This window comes from Hyla sarda, chromosome 10, assembly GCF_029499605.1.
Source record: "Hyla sarda isolate aHylSar1 chromosome 10, aHylSar1.hap1, whole genome shotgun sequence".
NCBI lineage: Eukaryota > Metazoa > Chordata > Amphibia > Anura > Hylidae > Hyla > Hyla sarda.
The window spans coordinates 61,829,950-61,845,001 of NC_079198.1; the positions used below are offsets into that span (position 1 = coordinate 61,829,950).

The 15,052-nt window shown below is 40.9% G+C and overlaps 1 protein-coding gene and 1 long non-coding RNA gene across 2 annotated transcripts in view; one reads left to right on the top strand and one right to left on the bottom strand.

Moving 5' to 3' along the window:
• Positions 1-14,215, top strand: part of EMP3 (epithelial membrane protein 3) — a 35,347-nt gene extending 21,132 nt beyond the window's left edge. The window contains exons 2-5 of the mRNA XM_056542321.1: positions 631-730; positions 7,593-7,695; positions 9,838-9,978; positions 13,340-14,215. Coding sequence (XP_056398296.1) covers positions 653-730; positions 7,593-7,695; positions 9,838-9,978; positions 13,340-13,509 — 492 coding nt within the window. The 5' untranslated portion in view covers positions 631-652 and the 3' untranslated portion in view covers positions 13,510-14,215. The remainder of the gene's footprint in view (positions 1-630; positions 731-7,592; positions 7,696-9,837; positions 9,979-13,339) is intronic.
• The window catches only part of LOC130293521 (uncharacterized), a 56,266-nt gene that overhangs the window by 20,848 nt on the left and 20,366 nt on the right, over positions 1-15,052 (bottom strand). The gene's annotated exons all lie outside the window — the stretch shown is intronic.

A 15,052-nucleotide genomic window follows, 5' to 3' on the forward strand; every position in this document is an offset into this window, starting at 1 on the left:
GGAATTCATTCATATTTGGTAAGATAGTTCACTACAAAGGAATCCTAATTTTTGCACAAAATTGGCTTGCACAGAAATGTGTGACTTATTGTTGCCAGAAAAATGTCATGCATGCCTTGATAAATTCCCCCAAATATATCATTAAAGGGAACACATAACATTGAAAATGCAGTTCAATACGTGGGCAACATGTTATACAGCAGGAGGAGCTGAGGAGATCAATATATAGTCTTGTGGGGAAAGTTTGAGTATAATATATTTATCTAAACCTCTTATTGATGGCCTTCCTGTATGAGTGTGCATACAAAGATAACTGTCAATCACTGAGTAGGACCGCCCACTGGGCTTCTATGTCCAATACAAGCAGGTAAATAAATATAGTTAATTTACTGAAGTTACACTGAATCTTTTTCCACAATACTATATATCATCTGCTCAGCTCCTCCTGCTCTATAACATGATACCTGCAGACTGGACTGCATATACAACGCGATGAGTTCTCTTTGTGTATTATTTTAATATTTTTTGTGACAATATTCTTGGGTCTAACTCTGTTAAAGAACATATGGCTTTTTTATTCATATGGATGGCTACCTGACATACAGTTTTCTGTTTATTGATTTTTTGCAGGTTTTCCACAGAGGATCAGAACATGAGTCTTCTACTCTTTGGTATAACTGCCCTCCACATCGCCATATTAATCATCCTCTTCGTCGCCACCCTTGACAGTGTAAGCAAATAAATTAATATATGTAACCTGAATCGACTAAGTATCAGCATTATGTTTAGCAAATATAATATATTAACATTGGTAACTTAATATTGCTGCTACTCACAACTGCTTTTCAAGGTTTGCATTGGTCATTGGTCAGTCTTGCAGTAGCTTGTCCCTGTAGTCAGATTTCCCTTCCCCCTCCCCCATGTAGCTTTCCCCCTAAAGGTAGGACCTCCCCTTTAGATAGTGTGTGTATATATGTATATATATATATATATATATATATATATATATAGCAACCCCTGTAGGTAGCCCCCTGTATGTAAGACCCCCTGTAGGTAGTTTGCCCCCTGTATATAGGACCCCCTGTAGACCGCTTGCCCCCTGTAGTTAGTTTGCCCTCTGTGTATAAGACCCCCTGTAGGTAGCTTGTCCCCAGTATGTGGGACCCCTTGTAGGTAGCTTGCCCCCTGCATAAAGGACACCCTTGTAGGTAGCTTTCTCCCTGTATGTAATTTTCCAACTGTATATAGGACCCCCCCTGTAGGTATATTTTTCCCTGTATATTTTTCCCTGTATATATTTTTCCCTGTAGGTTGTTTGCTGGGTAACTTACCCCCTGTAGGTAGCTTGTCCCCTGAAGATTTTAAAAACAAAAACACATACTCACCTTGGCTCCCCCACAGCCCCCGCCATGCTCTCCTGATTCTAAGCCACATGCAACTTCTTCCTACAGCCAGAGGTGTAACTATAGGGGGTGCAGAAGTAGCAGTCACAGTGAGGCCCTGGTGTCTAAGGGGCCCCATTAGACATGAGGCCCTGTTACAGATTTTGTATTGGAACCCTGAAGCTAAAAGTCACATCTCTGCATGCAGTCATTAGAAGGTGCAGGAATCTCCACCTTCAGGACAGAGGATAAAACCCCTCCAGCCTCTAGTGGATTCAGCCATGATGCTGCTGGCGGCCTAAAGGAAATCAAGTCTAGGGCCACAGGGATCCTATCCGGTCCTGTTGCTATCTCCCCTACCAGAGTAGGGTGGCAATGATGTTGCAGGTCAGATGTTCTCCAACCCTACTTTATTGAGTGGAAAAGATCAGTGACTTTATTCCATCTGATACTTGTGAGGTAAAATCAGTGTCATCTGTGACATTGATCCTTTTAATTTTAAGTTAAATCCTTCATACCAGTTATTTCAATGTAAGTAATTAGAAGGGACGATTGATTAGATGAGTTACATCATTTGTGCTTGAGAAGAGAATGTTGTATACAACATGTTATTGTCAATTGCAATGTTTCTGTCCAATGGTTGACAATAACTGATGTAAGTTTGTGCTAATAAACACGTATATATAGCTTGCCATATAGCAACTTCTAAGCCACACTTCTTAAAAAAAAAAAAAAACGTTGGGGCTGACTGTATCTGAAGTAAGAAATGTAATATCGTTTGTGAAGTATTTGCTCCATTTTGTGTCATATGTTACTTTAAATGTGATGGTTCTTTTTAAAACTTATTCATGTGACATAAAGATTCCTAGTCTTTAACTGTTGTCTTCCATTCCTCATTTAGTTTAGTATTCACAACCATTGCATACCACAGATAGAAACATTTCTGTAAAGCATTTGTTGAAACATTTTTCGAAAGCATCCGGGGCATGCATAGTCATACAGATCATCATTACATATAGTGCACACAATGACTAACAGTCAGATATTCATTCTCCAATTACACTTAAGTAATAAAAAAAAAATATTTAAAATGTTTCCCATTCTTTGGCCATTTTGATTATTACTGATGATATATAGTGATCAAGGTGGCCGAAAAGTCCTTATGCACATAATAGTATTAGGCTAAGGCTACACAAGTTTACAAGTTTGATTTTAAAGATAAAAAATGACATTCTGTTAACCCACACTAAACCTAATATACTGGGTTATAGTGTGGGAGGATTGGTTTAAAAATTAGGGTCACTAATATAATATCACCGTAGTAGTTGCAGAGTTATGGGTGCTTATTTATTTCTTCCTATTGCTCTGCTGTTCACATCGTAGGTGGGGAGCCGGCTTGCCAAGCTCCCCTGCCTCCTAAATATTCACCACCCGCCCCGCCCCTGAAGTGAATATGCAAATGCATTCACTCTCGGGTCGCTTCTCAGCCTTTTGGTTAAGATCAAGTGTAGTACCTTTCCTCTTAGTTGGCGGAGTAGAAGACCACCAAGGCAGGATGGGGAACCACACAGCAGGGCAGGTGTACCACAGATGGCGGTGGAGAGCAGCAGCTGTCCCTTAAGTGACCTGTTCCTTCTGGGTCTGGCCTTAAGGTGCGGGTAGAGTAAGAGCTGAGGTGCCAAAGTGCCCTGGGAGTGGTGACCCCCAGGGTACCGGAATTCACTTGGGAGTTCGTCGCCCCACTTGAAAGATGGCACATAGCACATACTTTTTCTCTCACTCTTCTGGGCACTCACCTTTTGTATCCCGGCCTTCTGGCTAGCATCGGGGAATTTTTAAAGATAAGGCTGGATGTCCAGGCAGTATTACACTGCGCACATTCACTTATTTATTTAGTTTTTATGTCACTGTGTCCACTTTTGTGTTCTTTTATGTGTTATTGGTGAGGGTGCGGTGCCCTTCTGGCTGTCCCTCCTGACGGTCTAGGGGAGGTGTGTAGGTTCCTTATCTCCCTGCCATGCCCCGGGCATCCCTGTTTCACTGGTTCCTTGGTGACAACCTGGTTATTCACCAGGAGCACTTTCAGTCCCTGAATAGCTTCGCTAAAGGGGACATTGTACCTGCCATGGACCGCATCCTAGTGCACTTTTTCTGCACTTGGGTGAATTGAGAGCACGTACCTCGGCTCTCAGGTCACTAGGACGTGAGAGCCTGCCGAGGGTGAACATTATGCTCTTCACAGGTGCCGCTGCCTTCCTGGTGCAGAGTGCTTACTCCTAGCTGGCTCTCAAGTTGCTAGTGACATGAGAGTGAAGACATTTGCATATTTATCAGGGGGGGCGGGCCGAGCAGTGAATAGGGGAGCACAGCAGCGCAAACTAAGAAAGAATAAACACCCATTAATCTGCAACCATTACACTGATTAATAGGAGTAAACTTTCTTTTTAAAGCTGTTCACCACACTATATACAGTATTGGGTATAGGATAGTGCGGGTGAACAACCTGTCAGGTTTTTCTTTAACTATCGAGCAACAGCCACAGTCCATAGTAACGCACTGAGCTTTTTGTAATCTTGTGGATTGCAGCAGTCATTCAATAGTTAAAGGGTTTTACCACAAATACTGATATATTATGTGAAACTACACATATTTCCAATGTGTTCAACTCCATATTGCTCATTAGTTTCTATTGTGTATACAAGCAAGGGGGATTGTGGGAAAGTGTGTGTGTCCTATTGTATGGCAACAGCACGGTTACAGTTCAGAAAACCAGGAAGTGATCAGATCATGGGAGGAAAAGAGAAGAACCAGGAAGTAGGCGTCCTTAAAAAAAAACAGCTCTGTATGGTACATATCTGATTTTATTAACTTTGGTTTATGGGGGAACCCCTTTAACCCCTTAAGGACCAAGCCCATTTTCAACTTACAGACCAGGCCAATTTTATTTTTGCGTTTTTGTTTTTTTCCTCCTCACCTTCTAAAATCCATAACTCTTTTATATTTCCATCTACAGATCCATATAAGGGCTTGTTTTTTGTGAGACCAATTGTACTTTGTAATGAAACCTCACATTTTACCATAAAATGTACGGCAAACCCCCCCAAGAAATTTTTTAGGGAGGAAATTTAAATGAAAACCAAAATTTTGCACATTTTGCAGGGGTTAATTTTCACACTGTACACTTCACAGTAAAAATGACATGTTTTATTTATTCTCTGGGTCGATACGATTAAAATGATACCCATGGCTAGATACTTTAATATTTTTGTACCGCTTAAAAAAATCTAAAACTTTTTGTACAAAATCAGTAATCTAAAATCGCCCCATTTTGACCACCTATAACTTTTTCATTTTTCAGTATATAGGGCGGTATGAGGGCAAATTTTTTGCACCGTCATCTGTACTTTTTTTAGATACCACATTTGCATATATAAAACTTTTAGATAATTTTTTATTAATTTTTTTTAATAAAATGTGACAAAAAAAGCAGCATTTTTGGACTTTTTAAATTTTTTACATTTACGCCATTCACCGTACAGGATCATTAACATTATATTTTGATAGTTCAAACATTTACGCATTTACCAGCGATACCAAATATGTTTATTTTAAAACGGAAAAATGGGAAAATCTGACAATTTTCATTTTTATTGGGGGAGGGGATTTTTCACTCTTTTTGTTTACTTTTTATTTTTAAATTTTTCAACTTTTAAAAAAAACTTTTTATGTCCCCATAGGGGACTATCTATAGCAATCCTTTGATTGTATAGCACACAGCACTGCTCAGTATTATCGGTGATCTTCTGCTCTGGTCTGCTCGATCGCAGACCAGAGCAGAAGACCCCGGGAGACGGCCGGAGCCAGGTGAGGGGACCTCCGGCCGCCATGCTGGATGATGGGATCGCCACGGCAGCGCTGCGGGCGATCCGATCATCCATTCAAAATACCGCAATGCCACAGATGCCGTGATCTGTATTGATCACGGCATCTGAGGGGTTAATGGCGGACATCCGCGCGATTGCGGATGTCGGCCATTATGGGCGAACCTGCTGTGTGTGACGTGAGCACTTTTCCGATGCTCGCGGTCATACACAGGATGTAAATGTACGTCCTGGTGCGGGAAGTCCCGCCAAACCAGGACGTACATTTACGTCCGTGGTCGTTAAGGGGTTGAAATCAATCTTGTACAGTTACAAAAGTCACAGTGTAGCCCTGGCCTACCTTTTTGGGGAATAGGTTGCCTCACAAAGGCATCATATAGGCGAACCAGTATAAGGTCAATAAAAAGTCTACAAGTAGCAAATAAAATGTAAAAAAATAAAAAGAGGACAGATTGACAAAATAGCTTACACTTAGACAGGAAACAGCAAATGACAGATTAAGGCTATGTACACATTAAAGCATACCTGTCATTTGAAATAAAAGCATTTTGATATGTCATAGTGACATATAAAAAGTTTTGATTGATTTGAGTCTTGGGGCCCGAACCCTAAGCAATTACAAGCCCATGTCAGAAGAAGTCCGTGCTTAGCACATTCTCTTCTGGCTCTGTATCATGTAACCTGGACCGACTTTTAATGCATATATAAAGCCGCCCAGGTCACATAGACACAGAGCAGGGAGTGGACCGCACGGTAATGTGTACTTCTCCCTGCTCATTCTCATCATTGCTCAGGGCCAAAACATTCTATAGGACATGTCAAAAGTTTTAGTAATTGTCAGGTACACTTTAAAGGCAAACTGACAGCTGTACACCCGTACTTAATCCCATATATTGTGTTCTAGTGCTGGTGAACAGCATTAAATAAAGGGATCACTTACAGTAATCCGATGAGTACTTTCAGAGTTAGAGCTTCTGAACCTTCAGCTGCATTGCGCAGCTCTGTGCAGTGGAGACGTGAAGCCAGCTCATCCAGCTCCCTCCTGCCCCCGTTATGAACATGCAAATGGCTGGGGGTGTGAGCGCTCAGAGAGTAGAGTGCTCACCCCCAGCATTCATTAGCATATTTATGACCGGGGCAGGCCAGAACAGGGAATATGGAGAAGGCAGGGGATTGCGTTGAGCCGCCTTCCCACCTCCATTGCGCAGAGCTGCGCAATGGAGCTTAAGATTAAGATGCTCTAACTCTGAAAATGCTCATTGGATTACTGTAAGTGACCCCTCTATTTAATGCTGTTTATCCATACTATAGCCCAATATATCGGGTTAAGTGTGGGTGAAGAGCTGTCAGTTTTTTTTTAGCATATGCCTAAATTCATGTCATGTTATAGAGCAGGCAATTTCCTCCTTTCATCCGTCTCTATAATTTGATGCCTGCAAATCAGATTACATTTTAAATATGACAATTTCCTTTTAATAAAGCTTTTTTTGAGTTATTACTTTTGCTGTATCACACAAAATGTCGCCAAAAGAACTGAAAAAAACATAGTGAAACATTCCCATGTGCAATAAAACAGTCTTGGGAAAATGTTTGAAAATGTCATGACAGAGGTTGCCAGACATCAATAGTATATATTTCCCTGATTGCTGAAATGAGGTGGCAGTAGTACCAAGTAAGCACTATGCCACTTTACCTCTTTTTGGTTTTGCTAGGCTTTTTCCATGTAGTTGCATTGAAAGCCATTGTAGTTTACAGCTACAGCAGGATCATCAGGAGATGGTTTGTTATGTGGTCTCTCGAGTGCCATGGCCAATTTGTTCTAGTGATCATTGGGAGTCACAGAGGTCAGCAGTCAAATGGTTGTATCCAATTGATATGCCACCTATGTCTACATGAAACAACCCTTTTAATGAAGATTGAAACCAATATTAGAATGGTTGTCTGCTCTGTTGCTATTACAAATAAGCATCATTTAGCAATGGATGAAACAATTTTCAAGGCTCAGAACAGTTCACTTAGTACAGAGACAATTTCACAGATAATGACATGTGAAGTAAGCAAATGCTCAGAATTTAATGAACTACACAGAAGGAACATATTTGCTTTGGAGAGTCGGAGTGATTGAGTTCCCCTAATAGTATACACATATTGCTATTATAAAAAAGGCTGCAGCCAGGCATATGCTCTCTAGCACAGCAGCACTGGATCATGGCATATGTCACAATGAATCATGCTTCATCTTCCTGCGCCTTCATTTACTGCTTGTTGTCTGCTTGAAGTGTTAAAATGAATGTGCAGTCTAACCTGTCTGTCTTTATTGTGAATCCAGTCCTGGTGGGTGCTCTCACAAGATGAGACTCTGAACCTATGGCACGACTGCATTTACAACAACAGCTCGCAAAGCTGGATGTGCACTTCAGTGTCTACAAATGGTAAGTTCTAGTCACATCAGATGGTATAGCATTTGCTTACCTCAAATCTACTATGAATTTTTTGGGGGGAACAAGAAATACAATAGCATCCTTTGTGTTCCATACATGTCTTGGTTTCACTGGCTATCACCAAAGACCATTAAAGAGGTACTCCACCCCTAGACGACATCTTTTACCCTAACCAAAGGATAGGGGATAAGACGTCTGATTGTGGGGGTAACACTGCTGACCACCCCCCCTGCAATCTAGGCTGCGGTACCCCAGACATCTGATGCACAGAGTGAAATTCGCCCCGTGTCGGATGACTGGCAATGCAGGGCGGAGGCTCGAAATGGCACGGTCATGCCCTGCTCGTGGTGTCATGGCCACTCCCCCTCAATGCAAGTCTATGGAAGTGGGCGTGTCGGCCATCACGCCCCCTCCCATAGACTTGCATTGAGGGGGCGTGGCTGTGGTATCACGAGCCTCCGGAGCTGCACCCGTGCTCCAAACAAACGCCAGGTGCAGCAGGGAGATTGCGGGGATCCCCAGTGGCGCATGCCCCACGATCAGACATTTTATCCCCTATCCTTTGGATAGGGGATAAGATGTCAAGGTGCGGAGTACCTCTTTAAGCCATAAAGAAATATACTGTGCTTTACAAGATTATATAATGGTTTATGTGTTCATCGGTAGGTACCCTTACATTTCTACTTTCTTTTCCCCTTCCAGTCCCAATATAAAAATATAAGAACCCCAGAAAAAGAGTAAATTCATTTAAGCAAGAGGAACAAGATCCCTCATTGTTGAGATCTTACATTTATCATTACTCATTGGTTTTTAACTTGTAAGGCTCATACACATAAAAGCAAACACAACAGAGTGTACCAGTACCAGCTTTGGGGCATGCAGAATATGTCTTGCAGCTTTACTTCTACAGCCACTTAAAGAAATGTATTAGGGAACTGAGTCATTGCCTAATATTGTCATTGGCAATGTTTCCCTTAGTAGAAATACATAAACAGTGTATACACACTTTTGAGATTTACAAAAAAAATTATATGCACTCAAAAAAAGGACCAAACTTTTGAGACAGGAGGGGGCAGGTACCACTTTGCTATCATTATATGTGGTAAGAAATGGTCGCATGATGTTGCTGATACAGTCTCCGCCCCAAGAAAAGTATTGTTTTTTCCTCCTTGTGGATAATCCCTTTAAAGGGCAAAACTAAAATTTGCTCTAGGGCTAAAAGTGGTGTTTTCATAGCAGCTGGGGATTGAAGGAGTTAGTATAGCAAATTCCACTGCAGTAAAAATCTGGTATGGGGCCTGTAACAGTGTCATCCAAGCTATTTTCTAGAGTCATGTACTCACCAAACCTGAAATTGATGGACACATTTTGCTGTATAATACGGGAACATTATGGCCCTCATTTACTATTGCAAATCCGACTTGTTTTGTTGGGTTGTGCACCAGATTCTGTCGCATTGTGCCAGAGATTCTGTCTGTGCCAGAATTTGTGACAGAATTGAAAAAACCCAGACTAACTCTCCATTTTGCTATGAAAACCTGAAAAGGGGGCGTGGTTGCCAGGTAAGTGGGCGTGGTCTCCGAAAAGGGGCGTGCTCCCTACATTTTCACAAAAAAAACTACATATTTACTAAGGTTTCCACATAAAATGTGGTGGATTTGAGCTAAGGAAAACCCCAAAGATCAGAGCATGTGTAAGAAAAAAAAAGCAAAGTGTAGGGAAAGTGGAAAATGTAGGGAAAGTGGAAAATGTAGGGAAACCTTAGTAAATACCATGGAAAATAAATTGTAAGGAATTAAAATCCACAAAGAAACCTCCACTCCACTCTTAGTTAATAAGGGCCTATGCTTCCATCCATTTTTTGTGAATATTTTTGAACTGCCCTAACTTTTGGAATTTATGATGAAATTTGTTAATATTTGTCAACAGATTCTGGGAAACTCTTAAGACGAGCCCTCACATATAGACAAAGACTGCATTATAAAACTATCCCAAAACAAAGACCCCATCAATAGTGCCAACCAGAATACACTCACTATTAGTGCCTTAGGAAACAACGGATTGGACATGATATCGTGCACCAGGCCAGATAGTTTATCAAGAGTTGGTAACCAATGTTTTCTTCATCTTCAGAGTGGTTCCATGCAGTACAGGCTTTGGTGGTTCTTGCAGTCCTATTTTCCAGCTTTGCATTCATGCTGTTCATGTGCCAGCTCTATACCATGGAGACAGGGGGACTCTTTTATGCAACCGGTGTCTTTCAAATTCTTGCCAGTAAGTATTACATCAAGATTTTCACTTATTAACCAAATAGAAACTGTGCTGGATTTGTCTTTCACAGAGTCTTTTCCTGTGTTCATTATGGTGATTCTCCTTCACATAGTCTCCGCATACTTTGGATTACATCCTTATAGTTTCAAATGATTGTGAAGAGTTTTTGTCTTGATGATAAATCAGAGACATTGCTTGAGAAGATGATGACTGATTATTTTACATAGCATTAGCAGGGATAGCTTCTACAGATCCAAGGGGAATTTAATTAACATGCTACTTACTGACTAATCTACATAATTTTCTAGGATTTATATTTAAAGAGGGGAAGAAGAGTTTAAATGAATAAATTCTTTATAGAAAAGGATTTAGGTGTTAGGTATCTTCTTTAGAAGTAAAAGGGGTTATCCAGCTATTAAAACTTATTCCTTATCCACAGGACAGGGCCTGACTGCTCTCCGGCCCCCACCTTCTGAGACATAATCATTTCAGCAGTTATTGCCCACTCAGCCAATGACCGACTGAGATCGTACACCATTGTGACCGGTGATTGGTTGAGTGGACCCTCAGAGCTAAGGTAAGTAAGTCCTGAAAGGTGGGGGACAGAGCATTCAGCAGAAGGACTTGGGCTCCATTATGGAGATCGGGGATATGGTTCTAGCTGGATAACCCATTTTCATTTATATAATGTGTGTGTCCAACTTAACTCCTTAACTCCTAAAGTGCAGTTGTTAGGTAGGATAGACTTGTTAAGGTGCACACACAGTGCATTAGGACTTAACAAGTCTAATTCAGCCATACCTGTGTTTATATAGTAGTATTCTTTATTTCCATAAGGACAGTTTTGTATCCTGGCCAGGCGTCATCTGAACAGATAGAGAGGCGGGGCCTGGGGTAACTGATGTCCACCATTAGTGGGGAGTCTCCAGGAGTCAAATGCTATAAAGCGAGTGCAGCTCCGGTGCTCACTTCATAGCCTCTCCATAAATGTACGGTGCTGTACACAAAGTACCTGGATGCAGAGCCGTACATTTATAGTGACAGTGTGTGTCTTTAAATGTAAAAAATGTGGTTACTTGTTAACAATCCTTTTTAATGTAGAAGATAAAAAAAAAACTCAATGCTGCTCAAACTTCCCCTCTAGTGTGTTGCCTGATAGTTGTTGGTGAGACACAGCTGGGGAGATTTTGGATCTCAACCACAATGATGAGCCCCAGGCATCTCTTAATGTGTCTCGTGACAGGATTTTGATCTGTTGGGTGAGGCTCCGGTAGAAAACATTTAAGAAGCCCTGCTTTAACCTATAGTGCCAGGCTGGGAGAAGCCATGTCTGCTCATACATGTAGTGTTACATTTAGCCATTCAAATATATAATCAACCATATTATACATGAATGGCTTCAGGGGTGTAACTATAGGGGACGCAGAGGTAGCAGTTGCATTGGGGCTCTGGTGCCTAAGGGGCACCAGTATTATAAATGACACATGTTGCCATGTTCTACTCAACTTAATTGACAGTAACTAGGCTGTACTGTAATCCCTGCTTCTCCCCTATAATCTAAAAGCTGAGGAAAATGCTCAGTGTGCTCCAATGCCTAATTTACATGTATATTGTAAACTCTGATATCTTGGTACTTGGTAGGGATCAACTAATGTGAAGTATGTACATATCCCTGTATGTATCCAGCTCTATATGTCTATGCCCTTACTTTAAACTTGCTATGCCGCTTTAAGGTAAGTATGACCGCTGAAAAAATCCTCACCCATTTGTTTGTTTGTGTGTAGTCAGTTTTACTTTAAATATGTGGGTCAGAAAAAGTACATTCTAATTATATTTCCAATGTAAGACCATGACCGGTAATATTTTCATTTAATTAGTAGTTGACTGGACTATGCCATAATTTTGTCATTTTGAATTTAGCGACAGAAAGTAGTGGGAATACAGTTTAAATAAAAATGCTTCTGTAGCACCTGGTGGTCATCTGTGGTACTGCATTTTCCCACCTTTACAAGTTATCCACTATCCACAGGAATAGGTAACTATCTGGTCACAGGAGATGCGACCTCTGGCATCCCTGCAATCTCAAGAACAGGGACCAAAGTCTACAATGAGACCAAAATGGTGGTTATGCAAGCTCACCACTGCTCCTTTCATTTTCTATTACAACTTGCTGGAGTTATCTCTGACAGCTGTCATAGGGTTTGAATGCGGTCACAGGTGTGTGTGTGGGGGGGGTTGAAAGGGGTGTTTCAGGGGTTGGACTCCCTGCGATCAGTCATTCTCTATACATTCTAAGGTTGGGACAAAAATGAAATGTCTCTTTGACTTGTCAAAAAGTTTTTAAAAGTGATAGGAACTCTTTAAAAAAGTGTTGTAGCCTATATAACCAAAATAATAGCTTAAAGGGGTTCTCCGGTGCTTACACATCTTTTCCCCTGTCCAAAGGATAGGGGATAAGATGCCTGATCGCGGGAGTCCCGCCGCTGGGGACCCCCGGGATCATGCACGTGGCACCCCGTTTGTAATCAGTCCCTGGAGCGTGTTTGCTCCGGAACTGATTACAGGCGACCACCGGGCCGGCGGCGTGTGACGTCATGTCTCCGCCCCGTGTGACGTCACGCTCCGCCCCTCAATGCAAGCCTACGGGAGGGGGCGTGATAGCGGAGGCGTGACGTCACACGCCGCAGGCCCTGTGGTCGTCTGTAATCAGTCCCGGGACTGATTACAAATGGCGTGCCGCGTGCATGATTCCGGGGGTCCCCAGCGGCGGGACTCCCGCGATCAGGCATCTTACCTCTATCCTTTGGATAGGGGAAAAGATGTGTAAGCACCGGAGAACCCCTTTAAGCTATTATTTTGGTTATATAGGCTACAACACTTTTTTAAAGAGTTCCTATCACTTTAAAAAACTTTTGACAAGTCAAAGAGACATTTCAAAAGCTTTGATTGGTCAGGGCCTGAGCGTTCACACCTCCACAGATGCTTAGAACACGGAGTGATTCTCTTCCTGTCTCTCTGCTTTTGCACAGGACGGGCTCCATAGACTCCTATAGAATTTGTCTTGCGCAGTGAGCCACAAGACAGGGAGAGATGAGCTCAGCTTATCGCTTCTCCTGCCTTGTTCTAGTGATCGGTGGAGTTTGAACATCTAAACTCCAATCAATCAGAACTATTGGCATGTCTCTTTTACAGTGACAGTTTAAGGTTTGCTTCTAATTCATTGTTCTAGGATTGTGATGATATCTATATGTGCATTAAATGTCTATTCAGCAGCTTCTAGGTTTTCTTCACTTTGATAATATTCCCATTTTGTTCCAGAAGGCATTTGGATAACACTAAATAACTACTTGTATTATTTGTACAGGTTTGGCTGTATTTTCTGGAGCAGTAATCTACGCAACCCATGTGACGGAGTTTCATAAAGATAAGGGTGAAGGAGGATCCTTTGGCCATTGCTTTGTATTGGCTTGGGTAGCCTTTCCTCTCAGCATGCTAAGCGGCATTATGTACATCCACCTAAGAAAACGGAAGTAACAAAAAAAAACATTTGCCTTACCACAGATGAAGAGATCTAAACAAGGAGCATAGGATAGACTCAGGGAGGATTTCTCGTCGGGTTTGTCTTGTGAACCTGAAGCTCACTGGATTTGGCATATACTAATATGATTCTTTATTACTCCCACGTCATGGATCACCACATTCCCAGAAACAATTGTCACATATTATAAAATAGGATTTGCCGAACAGGTTTCATGAACAAACCACACATTTGCACCCATCAGTTTGAAAATAAATGTGATGTTCCAGGTCATCTGGAGAATCAGGTCTCAGGAGACCTTTAATGCTTTATAAGATTTATTTGCCTTTTTCTTGTCATAAAGTCAGCATTTCAGATTGAAAAAGTCATCCTACGGGAAATACATGATAGATGTCAATATATATATACATATATATATATATATATACACACACACAAATGTTTAAATGCAGTGTTCTATCACAAGGCACTGGATAATAAGGCAGCAGGCAGAAGATGCTTTAGAAATGACCTTGAAAATAGCTTCAGATTTTCTACTATTGCAAATACAGTAATATGATATATATATATATATATATATATATATATATATATAGTAGTTTCAAGCATAAGAGCCAGCAAAGACCCCCTCCGCATGTGCACGTGATCAGCAACCAGCAAGTCAGCAATCCATAAACATGCAATCTCCACCACAGCACAAAAAGTCAGAGGTCCAGGATAAAGTGAAAGGCTTCCAAGTTTATTCACACCAAAAATGTTATAGCCGTGCAACGTTTCGGCAAACTGCCTTTGTCAAGCATGACAAAGGCAGTTTGCCGAAACGTTGCACTGCTATCACTTTTTTGGTGTGAATAAACTTGGAAGCCTTTCACTTTATCCTGGACCTCTGACTTTTTGTGCTGTGGTGGAGATTGCATGTATATATATATATATATATATATATATATATATATATATATATATATTTACATTCAAGATTGAGAATATAAGGGTGTTTGTAAACAGATTATAGCTCTTGTTTAGATTCACTTTAAAAGTCATATTAGATTATTACATAAATAGTAAATCTATAATTTAATGTTAATACTAAAATTGGTTCCTTCACAAGGAGAGCTGTTACAGATTGGCAAGCTAGCTGTTCACATTTCTCATTGCTGACAGCAGAATACAGTAGGGCCTGAAAAGATCATAATATGCATCCAGAAACTTACGGTAAGAATATGACCTTATTTGAAACAAGTAAATATAGAATGTTACCTGCAATATGTGAACAGTATTTAGCACAGACGTGTAACATTCTGAATGTACTTAGTAAATTTCAGTTCCAGTTTAAAAGGAAATGCTGGAATGTAATGCAATAATTCCCAGGGCACTCGAGGGTCATACGTGCTAAATTCCATAGTATATCTAAAACTAGAAAGCAATATAATATTCTATGCAAGAATAGTTCATCTGTATAAATGTATCAGTTATAAATTAAATTTTTTTTAATCAAACATTTATAAAATAGAAATTTGTTTTATTAGTTCTGCACAGTCT